This window comes from Sceloporus occidentalis, unplaced genomic scaffold (genome assembly GCF_023333645.1).
Source record: "Sceloporus occidentalis isolate IW3139 unplaced genomic scaffold, rSceOcc1.0.p SCAF_274, whole genome shotgun sequence".
Classification (NCBI taxonomy): Eukaryota; Metazoa; Chordata; class Lepidosauria; order Squamata; family Phrynosomatidae; genus Sceloporus; species Sceloporus occidentalis.
This window is the reverse complement of record NW_028317254.1, coordinates 381511-396653: the sequence shown is the minus strand read 5'-3', so window position 1 is coordinate 396653 and position 15143 is coordinate 381511. Positions and strand designations below refer to the sequence as shown.

At 44.4% G+C, this 15143-nt stretch overlaps 2 protein-coding genes across 3 annotated transcripts; both read left to right on the top strand.

Moving 5' to 3' along the window:
• The first annotated feature begins 4885 nt into the window (after positions 1-4885).
• Positions 4886-6430, top strand: LOC149275625 (ADP-ribosylation factor 1-like). Of its 2 annotated transcripts, XM_089504487.1 has the most exons (4): positions 4886-5033; positions 5133-5243; positions 5435-5559; positions 6269-6430. In XM_089504487.1, the coding sequence occupies exons 1-4, from the start codon at positions 4886-4888 to the stop codon at positions 6428-6430; spliced, it is 546 nt and encodes a 181-aa protein (XP_089360613.1). The 2 variants fall into 2 exon arrangements, with proteins under 2 accessions (XP_089360613.1, XP_089360614.1); XM_089504488.1 differs by lacking the exon at positions 5133-5243.
• A 4122-nt stretch (positions 6431-10552) lies between these two features.
• Positions 10553-14708, top strand: LOC149275624 (RAD52 motif-containing protein 1-like). The gene is made up of 7 exons (XM_089504518.1): positions 10553-10621; positions 11558-11737; positions 12525-12647; positions 12785-12944; positions 13166-13264; positions 13644-13732; positions 14622-14708. Exons 1-7 carry the CDS (start codon positions 10553-10555, stop codon positions 14706-14708), a joined length of 807 nt encoding a protein of 268 aa, XP_089360644.1.
• Positions 14709-15143: the final 435 nt, after the last annotated feature.

Sequence of the window (15143 nt, the reverse complement as noted above, 5' to 3'; positions counted from 1 at the left end):
AAACTATATGGTGGCTGGAGGCCATCTTTGATATCTAAGGTAGAAAAAATATAAATTATATGCATTGTACAAGAGTTAGTTTTTGAAAAATCTTTTTTTTTATTACTATTAATGATGTATGCTTGATTACTTTATACACGTGTATAACATGTAACGCACATGTATGAAATGTACACTTTAAAGTTTGCTTTTTTTCTGTGGCTTTGTCGGCGGCTGATGCGGACATTAACCATTAAATCATGCTGCATGTCGTAACAGGCCACTTAATTACGCCACTAACCGCAGAGACACGTAAGCTAAATTTAGCAAACGGGAGAGTTGCAGGGTTTTATATTGCCAATCTCTGCCGCGCCCACTTCTCTGTCAAAGGATTCGCAACGCCATTGGTCCGTAGTGACACTATGCCCCGCCTCATGCACTAGGAGTACCAGCATGGCGACACGGCGGCATCCTGCCTCGTCTTCGCAGAGCGCCTTGTGCAGGATGCCAGACGTCCGGCCCGCTGATTGGTCAACGTCGCGTCTCGTGACCCATCAATGTCTTCCTGTTGCAAAATGGACATCGGCGATTGGTCTCTTGCAGAGCCCGTCCCCGCAGATAGTCTTCGGGCTCCTCCCACCGTGACGCGGGCTCACCGCCGCCATTTCGTGTGACCGAGCAGCAAGGAAGAGGTGGAGGCAGAAGCGCAAGCCGGACACGGAGAGGAGGTGTTGAGAAAGACGTTCGGTGAACAAGGCAAGTCTTTCTTAATGTATTCGGTGTCAATTTACGTGTACCTTATATTTATATTTATCATTAAGGCCTCCCTATATGCGTACCTTATTATACTATATAACTATATACTATATAGCTATATATGTGTTGCTATATAGTTGCTAGGTAAAATAAGTTGAGCTAGGTGGGCCCTTGCCTTATTAGCCACGAATGGGTTAATAGTGATACCTCAGTAAAAATAAAATAAAATAAAATTCAAGATGGCAGGAGGTGCTTCCTGGGATCTATTAACCTGCCTTACTTTATAGTGTATGGCTTAGTGTGTGTAATCGATCCTAGATTGCATTCTGTTTCTAATATTTATTTATATGGTGTCAGCCATCTATAGGGTAAAGGTATGTAGCTATCCGTGTGAGTCCCTGTGTGGCGGTTGTGTCAGCGTGTGGTTCCGTGTTACAGGTATGAATGGAGTCCTGGGTGCGGAGCTGGAAGAATGTGTTATCTGATCAGGAAACGAGGATGAGCCGGGTTCAGGTTACGCGTGTCGGTTAACGTGTAGCGTATGTTTCATTGTAATCTGTAAGGATTATCAATGGGAGCGCAGGGCCGTGGATAAGGATTTAGATCAGGGAGAGTCGGCAGGTACCTGTCCGGCCATTGTTTAAATCCCTTGGTGCCTGATAGACGTTTAAATAACATTTAATGTAACAAAGTGTGGGAGAAGAAATGTTACAACAAGAGACCAGAATCCAAAACTAGAGGATTAGATGGAATGTAAGGAAGTTTTACTTTACAGGGAGAGTAGTGGATAAGTGGAGCAGCTACCCAGCAGAGGTGGCAGAGAGTAATAAGGGGTGGGTGGATTTAAACATGCATGGGATGGCATATGGATCCAACAACTGATTAAGGTTTGAGAGAAATGCGCGACTATATGGGAGCCGGATGGGGCCGATGTGCCGGCAGGTTCTGTGTTACTAATCCACCAAGTTGCAGATCTATAGATGGTTTGGGAACCTATAGATTGTGCTATATGTTCCCTACGGCTCGTGTTGCGAGCTGGTATCCGTGTAGACGGAGTTTCCGGTTTCTTCGGTTGTTCTTCAGACCGATTTGACGTCCCGTCACGCCAGCTTTTCGAGTGTTTCCATGTAGTGCTACTGAGGCGGATCGCTTGTGAATGTCGCTGCGCATGCACACGGGCCCCTAAGCGTGTCCCTGCAGCACCAGCCGGTATATTCACACCACGTCCGGGAGAACCGGGCAGGACCGCCATCGGGAAGATAAACCCGGAGGATTCCCAGCGCTCGTCTGCCGTGTAGAAGTCCTAACGGGGAGGCTGTTATCCCCCCCCCCCCCCCCGTCTGGTAGGGGCCAGGAGCATCGTGGGTACTCACAGCCATGGGCAACTCATCACACAATAGCTGGAGCCACTCCGGGCTGAGTGAGTCATGTGCTCCTCGTGACGTGTTCGCTGGCTGTCCAGGAAATAAGTCTCAGGAAGTAACGATCTCCATGGACGGACGGACGAGGACGTGCCGAAGGACACCCGTAACCACCCCCCCCGGTTCTTTGCATACGTTAACCGTATTAACAACCTTAAAAAAAAAATAACCGGCACCTATGTAGATCGATGATGGCGTGTAACATGCGTGTGCTTGATGTAAAGCGGCTATGTTTTCCCATAATTCTTAGATTTTTGCGCGTATGTCGGATGTATATTTGAGAGAAATACTGTAAATTCCTTAGTGCTGTAAGTAAGAGACAGGGCTGTAATGTACGGGCAATGTGGATATTGTAGTAGTGGTTACAGTGTTTCACTGCCCAGCATTGTGGTCTGTGACACTTATACTCGGATGGGATGGCTTTAGAGTGGTACTTCCAGTAACTTTGGGTGTGCGGATTTTTCACTAGTGTTGCAATCACTAGAGAACTTTGACACTGTGTGCTAATCTCTAGAGCAAGCTTCACAAATGTGTATAGAAATTAATAGCCCGATAGAGAATGCTGGGGGCCATCTTTTTCTTTCTTTCTTTAATTTGTGAGTCGGATCTATAATGTAGGAGCCGTGGCATATCAAATTTCCCCTTTTAAATTGAGAATTGTACGGATCCCCCCTGCCGGCATTTCTTTTTTGCAACCCCCCCCTGCGCATGACTCATCTGATAATAGCGATGCTTTTCAAAGAACGTTTCCCATAAAACACGTCGCTCGTTATTCCTCCTGTTCGGTCAGACTGTGGCGAGGGGGTAGGAATTCACATCGGAGAAAAAAGTGTGGGTGGCGGAGGAGCTCGCAAAAGCGGGGTAGAACATTTAGAAGGGCGTCCATCGTATCGGGGGAGAGTAATGCGCCTCAACGTCTCCCTACTGAGCGACGGCTACTGGTCTAAAGATTGGGGCCACTGAGCTGCTTTCATGGAAACGAGGACATTTCTGACTGTAACATAATTACAAATGTTTTTTTCTAACCATCAATTATCCCTTTAAACTTAAACTTGGATCAGCGAACACAACGTGCCCTTGGAACTCAGGAGTGATGGGAGTGATAAAGGGCCATTGGAACACAGGAGTGACGGGAGTGATAAAGGGCCCTTGGAACACAGGAGTGATGGGAGTGATAAAGGGCCATTGGAACACAGGAGTGATGGGAGTGATAAAGGGCCATTGGGACACAGGAGTGATGGGAGTGATAAAGGGCCATTGGGACACAGGAGTGACGGGAGTGATAAAGGGCCATTGGGACACAGGAGTGATAAAAGGGCCATTGGAACACAGGAGTGATGGGAGTGATGAAGGGCCATTGGGACACAGGAGTGACGGGAGTGATAAAGGGCCCTTGGAACACAGGAGTGATGGGAGTGATAAAGGGCCATTGGAACACAGGAGTGATGGGAGTGATAAAGGGCCATTGGGACACAGGAGTGATGGGAGTGATAAAGGGCCATTGGGACACAGGAGTGATGGGAGTGATAAAGGGCCATTGGAACACAGGAGTGATGGGAGTGATGAAGGGCCATTGGGACACAGGAGTGATGGGAGTGATGAAGGGCCATTGGGACACAGGAGTGATGGGAGTGATAAAGGGCCATTGGGACACAGGAGTGATGGGAGTGATAAAGGGCCATTGGGACACAGGAGTGATGGGAGTGATAAAGGGCCACTGGGACACAGGAGTGATAAAGGGCCTCTGTACGCCTATGAAGAGATTCCATTAAAAATTAGCCGTTTCCAGCTACAATAGTCATTTACAGCATTAACCCCGTCTGCGCTGGATTACTGATCCATTTCATGGTTTTTTAACAGACAAGATTTGAGTTTCTTTCAAAAACAAGGAAATTTCCAAGTGACCCCAAACTTCTGAATGGGTGTATGTGTGGATTTTGTTGCCGCGGATAAGCCGAGTTACTGAAACATCTGACTTGTAGATCTAACCAAATAACTTATCGCTAGCTTGTCCTTTTGGACTCGTAATATTCCAGATATCACATGGGTGAGAGATGGGTGGGTTTTGTGAAGTGGTAGCATCGCCCTGCCGCCCGTCACTGGTGGTTCAGTTTGTTTGCTCCATGACTTCCCAACCATCCAGGCGATGTATGTGTGGAGCCCCCGACCTCATCGCAGGGAAGGTGCGCACAATCCAAGTACATTTGCAATCTTGTAAGAAGGGTATTTATAAAATAGCTTCCCCCCGGGGTGTCTCCCTCTCTGTCACGTCGCCCGCGGGTCTCCTTGCTTTGGTGGTAATTTCGCTCTATTGTATTCCGCCGCCTGCTTTAGCAAAATGACTGTTTGTACGTCTGCAGTTGCCGTGACAACCACCCCCTCCATCCTTTTATTCTCGTTATAAATCTTTCCAAGATGGAACGGTCTTAGAAGCCGGCGGGCCTTGGCGCTAAGCGAAGGAATGTGTGACGCGGGAAGCGAAGCTGCGCATGGTCCGGGTAATGACTTGTGGGGGCTGCGGTGGGGTTTGGCTCCCGAGGTTACCCTGAACAGCAGAAAACAGCCATAGAAAATGATCATTAATTGGGGATTCCGTGTTTTGCGTAATCTACAGTGAAAGGCGTTGGTTCTATACTCTTTGATGGTTGTATGACCGCGTTAATGAATGTACATGTAACACGCTACTCCTGACGTGGCCGTTCCCTCCTCTCCGCAGGTTACACACTACGATGGGGAATATCTTCGCTAATCTGTTTAAAGGCCTCTTTGGGAAAAAGGAGATGCGAATCCTCATGGTGGGCTTGGATGCCGCGGGAAAGACCACCATTCTGTACAAGCTGAAGCTGGGCGAGATCGTGACCACCATCCCAACGATAGGTGAGAAAACGGCTCGTCCGCGGGCTTCACGCTGGAACTGGGCTTTTCCTCGACTGCTGGTTTCATTGTGGTTTTTTTCCTCCCCGCTCTCCCTCTTAGGTTTTAACGTTGAAACCGTAGAATATAAGAACATCAGTTTCACCGTGTGGGACGTGGGCGGTCAGGACAAAATCCGGCCCCTGTGGCGTCATTATTTCCAGAACACTCAGGGTATGTACACTCGGGTTCCGTTCAGCAAGCCGCGGAGATGAGATTGGGGGTGAAAAACCTCTTATAGGGCTTTTTTTTTATTTAAAGCAAGTCAGTCGCAGATATCATAATACATGTAATGTGCTAAAATAAACCCAGCGAATGGCTTCCAGGACCCAGAGGTGATCAACGTTTTGCTTCTCCGCTCACAGGGCTCATCTTCGTGGTCGATAGCAATGACAGAGAAAGAGTCAACGAAGCCCGGGAGGAATTAACGCGGATGCTGGCGGAGGACGAGCTGCGGGATGCCGTGCTATTAGTGTTTGCAAACAAACAGGTAAAGTTAGCCACGTTCAAAACATAGCGATTCCCGGACGGGTAGGAGGGTGACGGCACTTAATTCATAGCATCACACATAGAGTACTTGAAAAGGGGAATATGCTATACACATACGTATTTTATATATATATATAGATCAGTGTATTGCGTTCTACTGGCTATCTGGTTCGGGGGGGCTTAAACCCCGCCCCATCCTTTACTAGTTACAGGGCATGTATATGTTAGCCGGCCCCGGGCCGCCGCTTGCCTTTGTCAATGCACAAAATCTGAGCCGCTTCAGGGTTTTTCCCACTGCCCCCTGGGGGTGGGAATACTCCGGGGCTAAGTGATCAGAAGCACGGTGTAGATTTGTGCTTTTTATTAACTTGCTTTACATATTTTGTGGCCTTTGGTTAATATCTAAAAGTGCTTATTTCTTATTCCCAGTGACTCTGTGGATTCACAGAAGCGTCTCGGAAGCGTCTGTTCTGCGTTAATATAACTTGCTTGCAAATACCTTTTTAACTTTTGGTGTTCAAAGGTGTTAAAGCCCTCGTGATGATCCACGCATTGGTTAAAAGAAACACAAAAACCCTGTAATAGACCAAAGATTCTTCAAGGGGCCGCAGCCGGTGTGCCTTGCAGTCTGCGGCAGATACATTATTGTAAAGTGATTTGATTTCTCGTGTGCCGCTGCTTATTAGTGTTTTTTTTTTTCTTCCCTGTAGGATCTCCCAAATGCGATGAACGCCGCAGAGATCACAGACAAGCTGGGCCTGCACTCCCTGCGCCACAGGAACTGGTACATCCAGGCCACGTGCGCCACCAGCGGGGACGGTCTGTACGAGGGCTTGGACTGGCTCTCCAACCAGCTGAAAAATCAGAAGTGATTGCTTTCCGCGTGAAGACCCTCCTCCTCCTCCTCTATACCCCCTTTTTCCCACCCACAACCCATCCTGTTCAGCATCTCTGCAGGGCTGGCCAGCGCCTCTGCTGCCTCCCAGGCGGCGGGCTTGTAATCTGGTTGCGCACGCGCCTTCGGTGGTGTGTGCGCCCCGCGCGCCTGTGTGAGTGGGAGCAGCGATCTCACACCGTGCCTTATACATGCTTAGCAGTATTAACCCCCTCTGAGAAAACACTACCCGCCGCGTCGCTGGTTTCCGCGCAGCCCGTCTCTGCCCCTTGCTGCGGCAAACGCAGGTTGTCGCCCGTCTGCTGTTTGCTTTATCTTTTTGTGCGCTGTAGTGACGTCGCTTGCGTTACCCAGAAGGGCATCTCGATCGTGAACCGTTATGATGTCATTGTTAAAGTGATGCTTTGAGAGATGCTCCTGGCACGGCTATCGTAATGCTATAACACCCACGTTAACCAAGGCTCTCCGCGTTTCGTATGGACGATCATGGCTGATGTGGCGTCATGGCTTTATGCGTAATTTAAACTCTTCCTCGTGACGTGCGAACAGGGGGCCTTCTATCGTTTCTCGTCCCCCCTCACCTGAGCTTACAGGCAGAGGTGAACGTGTTTGAAAGCCGACAGCCTGCAATGACGTGTGTTGTGATTTTTGGCTAGCAGTCCGGCTTAGCTCGTGTAAGGCTTGGTAGTCACACATAACCCCCTCCACGCACCCAGGCATATTTTGCATGGTGTGGCCCAAAGAGGCGGCTATGAGGGTGTTGCGGAGACGCTGCGGGTGGTTACTTGAGATTCCAACAACTCTTCCAAGCCGGCTACCACCTCCGACTGGGCATGGGCGAGCGAAAATAACTTTTCTCTTAATCCGCGCCGCAGTTCGTACTTTTCTTTCCTCTCTAAATACCTCAACCTGCTCCCGGCGCTGCTGTCACGCACACCGCATGTCTATCCCGGTTTAAATGATCTTTTTTTTTTTTTTTGGCAGAATTTTTAAAAAATGGCTCCTTTTTCTGCTGACGTGCATGTGATATCATCAGCCTGGCTCTCGGAGGCTCCTGAGATTTCTGCTCCCACTCTTATATATTTTTAATCTTATTTTGTATGGGGTATCCAAAAAGTCATTTTTGGTATTCCTTACTCGGAAGGAATTCTGTACAGTAATATATGAATCTAATGTACTAACTTTTTTTTTCTCCCCCGTTCGGTTTTAATGTCATCTTAGCCCCTCAGCTTCATTCGGAGAAAATAAATGTTTTAGTGTTAATGGGAACTGTAAGTGACTGGGCTGAAAGAGTTAACAGACGGCTTGTGGATGGTCCCAAAAGGGGGGGTGCTAGCTCTCCCATGACGTTTGCCCAGCTTATTGATGCACTGAGCATCATGGGAGTTGTAGTTCAGCACTTGGACAAGTCCATGCTGTACGGCCGTGTATATATATATATATATATATATATATATATATATATATAATATTTTGAAGGAATGCGTCTTTTGATGCACTGAGTAAGTTAGGGTTCTTTTAAACGATATAAATATTATTGCTTAACTTGTTAGTAAATATTAAATTGGGTTATTAGAAAACACACAGAATTTAATCAGGGAAATAAATTAGATTTAAATCCAGAAAAAGGGGGACGACGAATCCACCATCTCTGGTTCCAGACTTTCGGGGTGTCGTAAGCATAGCGGGCAATCGGAGGTTAACTTGGAAGACTCCTGCATCATTTACATTATGGGGGAGGGGGCAGTTATTGGCTGGTTTCCCCCTTGCTAATGCCAATAGTGGTATGGTCCTTCCCCTGTATTATTATCCCCTTCTATGACCTCACAGTCTTCGTTATCTTTTAGGATCCTTGTTACCTCGTATTTGTGGCTATGATGTCATTGCAGCACTGCAGAAGTCTGGTTATTGGTGCTGACGCACAAACTAAAGGGGGGGCTCCGTTCCATTTTCAACCTTTTTTAAAAAAAAATCCTCCTAAGACCATTTTTTTTTTTTTTTTTCTTGGGTACTGGGGAATGTAGCTCTTAACAATTTTAAATATATATAAATATAAACTTTAAGTCTGTAAATGAGACCACGTTTCATATCTTCATGCATATTGAACATTGCAACTTTAAGACAAAAAAATATTTTATTTCTTGTATAAAAGGAATTCTAAGTAAAAAGTGTGAAATATGTGATGTACAATTGGACCCGATTATTCTTTTTTTTTTTTTTTCTGGTTTTTGTTTTCTAACCATGTGGTAATTTTGTCTGATATGCTCAACAATAAAGTCTGTATTGAAATAATTCCCGCTTCGGTGACTAATTCCTGAAACTTCTTTCCTTCGGGTTCGCACGGGCATTCCTCTGACGTGTTGGTTTTAGAACAGCCCATGAGCTTAATAGAAATATTTCTGATTTATATTCCACCATCATATTGAGTAGCGAAGTACAATGGATAAGAGGCATAATAAGCAGAGCATCAGGTAACTGTTAAGCTTGCAATCTTATTTTTTTTATTTAATATTGTATGCAAAAGCTTCATTATAAAGCCAATGTACAGCTGACCTCATAATAGAGCAGATTTATAGACCCCTGCTTGGTGTGGCTAACGGTAGCCCTGGGCAGATGGTCTTGGTGGCATCAGAACTCCTTGTTTAAAGGTTCTGATATAGTTCCATAGGATGGATCTTACTCAATGGTTTCCAAGCAACCGGTTTAATAAATACCTGCTTGACAAAAATTGCAGACACGGGGGCCGTATCGTTCGAAAAGCCAAATATGCCCACATTCTCTGGAGCAGCGATTACAAGGGGTGTTCATTCATATGTAAGGGTGCGATCCTGTAAAAGGCTTACAGGGTGGTCTTACCATCAGATGATCCCTGGGGGCAGCGTGTACCCGCTGGAATGGGGCAGGAAACCCTATACGGTGTTAAATAGTTTAGTTCATGTTCCTTCCTTTTAGACATTGAGTTTTAAAATGATACGCATTGACAAAGAGGCAAATGCTTTTAAGAGGATTCTGTAGACCCCTCAATGCCTTAGAAAGGGGGGCATCCACGCTATCATGCATTAAAGTGCATGTGATGGCTGGAGCGCCCCTTTAAAATTAATCCATCTGGTCTGTATGTAACAGATATTGGGCAATTTTTAAAACACTTATACAAAGTTGTACGTTTCTCAGATCTGGGTTTAAGCATATTAAGCAATTCCGATCCTATGCACTAAAGGAAGTGCGTTCCATGGTTGCTATGGTGATTGCACATCTTCCATCGCTTAGCATCAGAACTGATCTTAGAATCCCAACTGCAATTTTTTTTTTTTGTTTAATGGCTGTGAGAAAGTTAACATGCAATAAAGTTTTGCTGGGCTGAATTTCTTTCTGCCGCTGCCGAAACCTAGCTTTGCCATCGTCTATTTCACGCGCTCTTTGTGGCCTTCTCCAATATGGTGCCAGGTCACGTGACCGACTTCCGCTCCTCTATTGCACAGCGAGAGAAAAAAAAAAAAAAGCGGGTGATGCTTGTAATTGTGGCGGACCGTGTGCACCATGGAGCCGGAAGTTTTAGGGTTTTCGGTTCCTACCGAAAGCAGTAAAACTCTTTTTGTGTGGAATATAACGGCCGAGCTTCTGGAAGGCGATATATATGTGAGTACTTCCTGGCGGAGTGATCTCAATGCTTGGTAATTCTATGTGCGCCACCTCAGCCGGGTCTATTTATGTGACACAATTAGTTACAGGTCTTCCTGTTTCCCAATTAATGCAGGAAGGTATAATAATTGCGATATATATGACGCATTTTATTTTTTCCATGCAGTATATTATTTACTATAATTGATTTATTATAATTTTATTAGTCTCAACCCGCAACTACAGACCCAGTAATAACACAGGATACTTTATACTAGTAGGATTACTAACCCTTAGCATCCTCATATAATGTTTATATGAACTGCCTGATAATTATGCCCTTTTGTGTACTTTTTTTATTTGTTGAATTCAGACGCAAGGGACTACTTTACCTCAGAAAAGCCATTGACTGCCCTTCAGTGAAGTACTAGCATAGCACCCCCAACATGTCTGGGGTCCAAATGGCAAGAAGAGGGTCTGGATGGGTCGCAGAAGTGGCTTCCCTGGGCCCCCTTATAGGAAGAGCCACGGCGTTCTCTTGCAGAGCACCGTGAGGTGGCCACATGACTCATATGGCTGTTCTGTAGAACAGCAATGGAACACCACAGACCACCATTGATTTTTCATCAATGGGCCAGTAAAAAGAGGTGAGGGATCTCCCTAGCCGGTCCATAAACCCCACCGGCCACAAAAGTGAAGCAGTTAGGCAGTTACTTGGGACGGTGCCAAAAAACTGAGACTGTCCCTCGAGAACTGGGACTGCTGGGTGTATGAAGTAATAATTGCTCCTTGTTCTACAGAACAGCCATATGTTTTCCCTTTAGCCCTGCTATCCAGCTTCTCTGGGGCAAATTCTCAGCGTCTGAACTGAATTGCCCCAGCAGGCTTTCAGGAGCTCCTCAGGTGACTATGTATGAATGAGTCTATGGAGCCATATCCTAAATCATCTGTATGATGCTGGCTGGCGGTACTGTACGTCGCGCATGTGCAACGACCCTATTCACCTAACTTTCAAATGGGCTTTAGCTGATCTAATAGAAGCCACATTTGATTTACAGGAATCAAAATATTTATATGGCATCCGCAATTGATGCCGCACTTCTCAACCAATCAGGTCTCTGCAAATTGAGGGTAAAAGCGTGCCGCTCTTGAGTGTAATGAACCTGAATGCTTGTGGCAGTTTTTTTTCTTTTAATCTGCTTGTAGTTTGAGTATCAGGTCATCACGGGAACATCTCTAAAGAAATGAGGCTTAATCCAGATCCTCATAAAATCAACTGTTGTAGCTTTATTGTGCAGTCCTTACAAAATCACAAACACACGTGGCGCAGAATATCACAGAGGTAAATGAATGTATATCTGCGCAGGTCACCAGTATATAGCCGTCTGCATGGCGGGGTCTTTGGGCAAAAGGAGAAGTAAATGAGGGTGATACTTGTTTCCATGGTCTCCCATATTCATGTTATTTCATATTTCTTTGATTACAGCGTTCTCTACTAAATGTTTTCACTCCGTTTGGGGTCCTGTACTCTCTTAAACTTCTCCCGAATGCTGGCAGTAGTGAACCTGGTTACTACGCGGTGATTAAATACTTCTCCTCCCGAAGTGCCAGCAGGGCACAAGAAGCTTGCGACAGGAAGACCCTCTTCCAAGATGCGCCTCTCAAGGTATGTGCTGGAATGGCCAGTGTGCGTAGAAATATACCTGGTGTGCTATTCCTTTTCCTTTTTTATGTATAGTCGTCCCCATGGATGTTCTGTTTAAAGGAAAGCTTCATGGTAAAAACATATTTTTCTCCTTGAGCATAACCCCCAGCCCTGTATACAGTAATAACCCCCAGCGCTGTGTACAGTAATAACCCCCCAGCGCTGTATGCAGTAATATAACCCCCCAGTGCTATATACAGTAACAACCCCTAGCGCTGTATACCGTAACTTCATCTGCAGAGCTGGAGCCGCCATTGCTGTCAGTCATGTGATATTTTGGGTGCTTTTCCCGGGACAAACACCGCACTGAGGTGATGCTTTATGGCAATGCTAATGAAGTCCTATTTATCTAATAAAATTCTTTCTATGTCATCATTTTGCCCCTTCTTTTCGCTCTTAACAAAAATCATTTACATCAGTTTCTATTTTATGTTTTTTATTCCTGTTTTACTATAGTATATGAAAATTAGAATTGTAAAAAAACACCCTATTTTTAAAAAAACTTGTTAACTAGAAATGGTGGAATTTTTTAAGGGAATCGTTGTGGGCAGTAAGTTATATTTTTGAAGTTAAAATAAATAACTTTATTATCTTATTGTTCAAGCGTCATCCAAGAAGTTATCCAACGGAAAATCTGTGCTTTATGGTGAAATCTCAGTATTTAGGTTTATAGTTAATCCTAACACTGTGAAGGTTTTTGTTCTACTGGAAAATAGTTTGTATATAATCATCTCTTTGTTCCTTTCAGGTGCGAGTCTGTAACAATCAGAAAGGATTTCAGTACAAATCTCTGGCATTAAACAGTAACAAGTGCCAGGATCTTGCCAATTATTACCTGGGATTTAACGGCTGGTGCAAGAGAATAATAGCCGTGAGTTGATTATATATATGGAGGTGATATCATTCAAAACACATAATTAGGAAAAAGTAACAGATCAGCTCCAGAAATGTTTAGATCCCAGAGTCCTTCTAGTGGAGATTTGGTCACCTCTGTGTTCTCCCCTGCAGCTCCACAATATCTCCGGCTTGGACGAGCTGGCGGATGAGGGTGCTGAGCAGGAACCGAAGAAGTTAAAGTACCTGTGCGTTTTGGAAGTGACGCTCCCAACACATGACATCTGCAGCAGGGGTGTGGGAGTTGCAGAAGAGGAATTGGAGAAACAAAATGGTACTTGTATAGTTCTGTAAACTTTTGCTTGACTTCTAAAAGATGATGCATACGTTTGCAACAGAGGGAAACTGTTGGAATTCTGTTCGCTTTACGCCAGGCTTGGTTTGATGCTTTTTTCTCAGAAAGTTAAAATTTTATTTTGGGGTACAAAACATTCCAATTTCCTCCGATGCAGTAAAGTAAGATGTTTAATATTGGTAATATGTTTGTTTGTTCAGACCCGATGGAGTTTCTCATGAAAAGTGGAAAACTGCAAAAGTATGCCGTCCAGAAGGCGATGTCAGATGCATTTCAGAAAATCCTGCTAGTGGTTTTCGGTAAGAAGAAGTCTGTCCTCGTAATGTACGCTAATAATCAAAGTACCTATTCCGTACCATGAAACATATATATATATATTTTTTTGGACACCTGGAGAAATAAAGCGTCGAAAGCCTTAGTAAAACTGTGGTGGGACTGTGCCATGGAACTAGACACAGTTTATATGGAAGAGACTGAATGATTTAACGCTTCCTACTGGATCCATTAGTCCTTATGTTTAAATGAAATAGTTATTGTGCTTTCTGGCCATAAAGACAACCCAAACAGTACATTTGGAAAACGGCAGTGACTACTAATCGTAAACAGAGCACTGCATGATCGGTAGGGATCCTAACTGGTTTTGTTCTGATGAGCGACATCTTTTCTTTGCACAACCAGAGAATGGAAAGGTTGCCGTGGAATATGTACCTTCCAACGATGGTGCTGTAGACTGCCTGTCAGAAGAGGAGCTGCAGGGCTTGATCCAGGTAAATCAGCACTGAAATAGTAATATTATAATATTACACACGCATTCATTAATTCATTACCACTGGCAGGGAAAACCTGCTTTTGTAAAATGTGCTGATTATTGGGCAATAAGTGGTTGATCTCATTATCTGGTATTGTCTCCAGAACAATCTGAGGTCTTGGAGCACGTGGTTAAAAAAGAGGGCAGATGGTTCTTATCTCTGCTGATCCATTTGTTGATATGTTTTTTTTATACAGTTTAATAACCATAGAATGCATATTTTCTTTAATCCAGGACTGAGCTTCTTGTATACCCGTGTTACATCTTTTGATTCAAAGAAAAATGAATAGTTTGGCTTTCACTCTTTAATTGTGGGTCAGATTGATCTAAATCTTACATTGAATTGTTTGTTTAAGAATAAATTATATTATGGCAGAACTTTTGTATTCCTTATCTTTGATCTCATGGGTGTTAAAGTTGAGCTGATTATTTTTTTGCTTAGGTTCCTTAAACTAGCCAGAATTATGTTTGTATGCGTTTTTCCAACCATTTTCCCCCAATTTGCAAGGCCATATGTCTGCTTTTTACCCTTCTTCCCTTGCCCTGGATTTTTTGTAAGACATTTTTCCTTGACGGGTATCTTGGCTCTTGGAATCCTCTTTAGTGGCGAGGCCACTAATGGTTGTGGCAGGACGTTAGCCAACCTAGTGTCGGTCTTGGTCTTGACCCCACTCCATGTGTTTATCATGTGTGTATCGTAGCATTTTTAGTTGTACTTTTAGATTTTGGGGGTTATTTCTCCTTAGAGCCCATGTTTCCTGGTACGAACCCAAACTAACCCTTTACTTTATATTTCTTCATCCAATAACAAGGAAAATCACTTCTAATGCATCTGTCCTATTCCTCAGGTAAACGACTTCTCTTGGACCCAAACAAATCTCGATGGAGAGGAGGAAGACCTGGCTGACCTCACTTTCTACGAGAACACTGAGTGATGTCATGTAAAATGGATAAAGGACGTTATAATGTCCTCTTGCAGGGCGTTGCTAGATATCCCAAGAAAATGATTTAAATGATGTATTTGTAATAATATTTAAGTGTTACGTGGATTAAGTAAATGTTTTTCTAAGCTATGTGATGTTTTAGGCATATCTATGGGAACAGTCTGTGGTTTAACGACTCTACGACCCATGGGCTTAAAAAAAAAGGTATATTGAAAACCCAGAGCAATACAGTTCCGGTTGTTTGTGTGCCGATGCTGGAGGATTTTAGGGGAAAGGAGCAAGAGAAATGGGGAACTGGAGGAGGCACGGTTTTGAGAAGATTAAGAAATATATATTTTGAAAATGCTGGATTAAAGGAGTTCTGGGTAATTTCTAAACTTTGAACTGGACTATACCCTCCCATGGAATGTTTCTCCCTATTCCTCC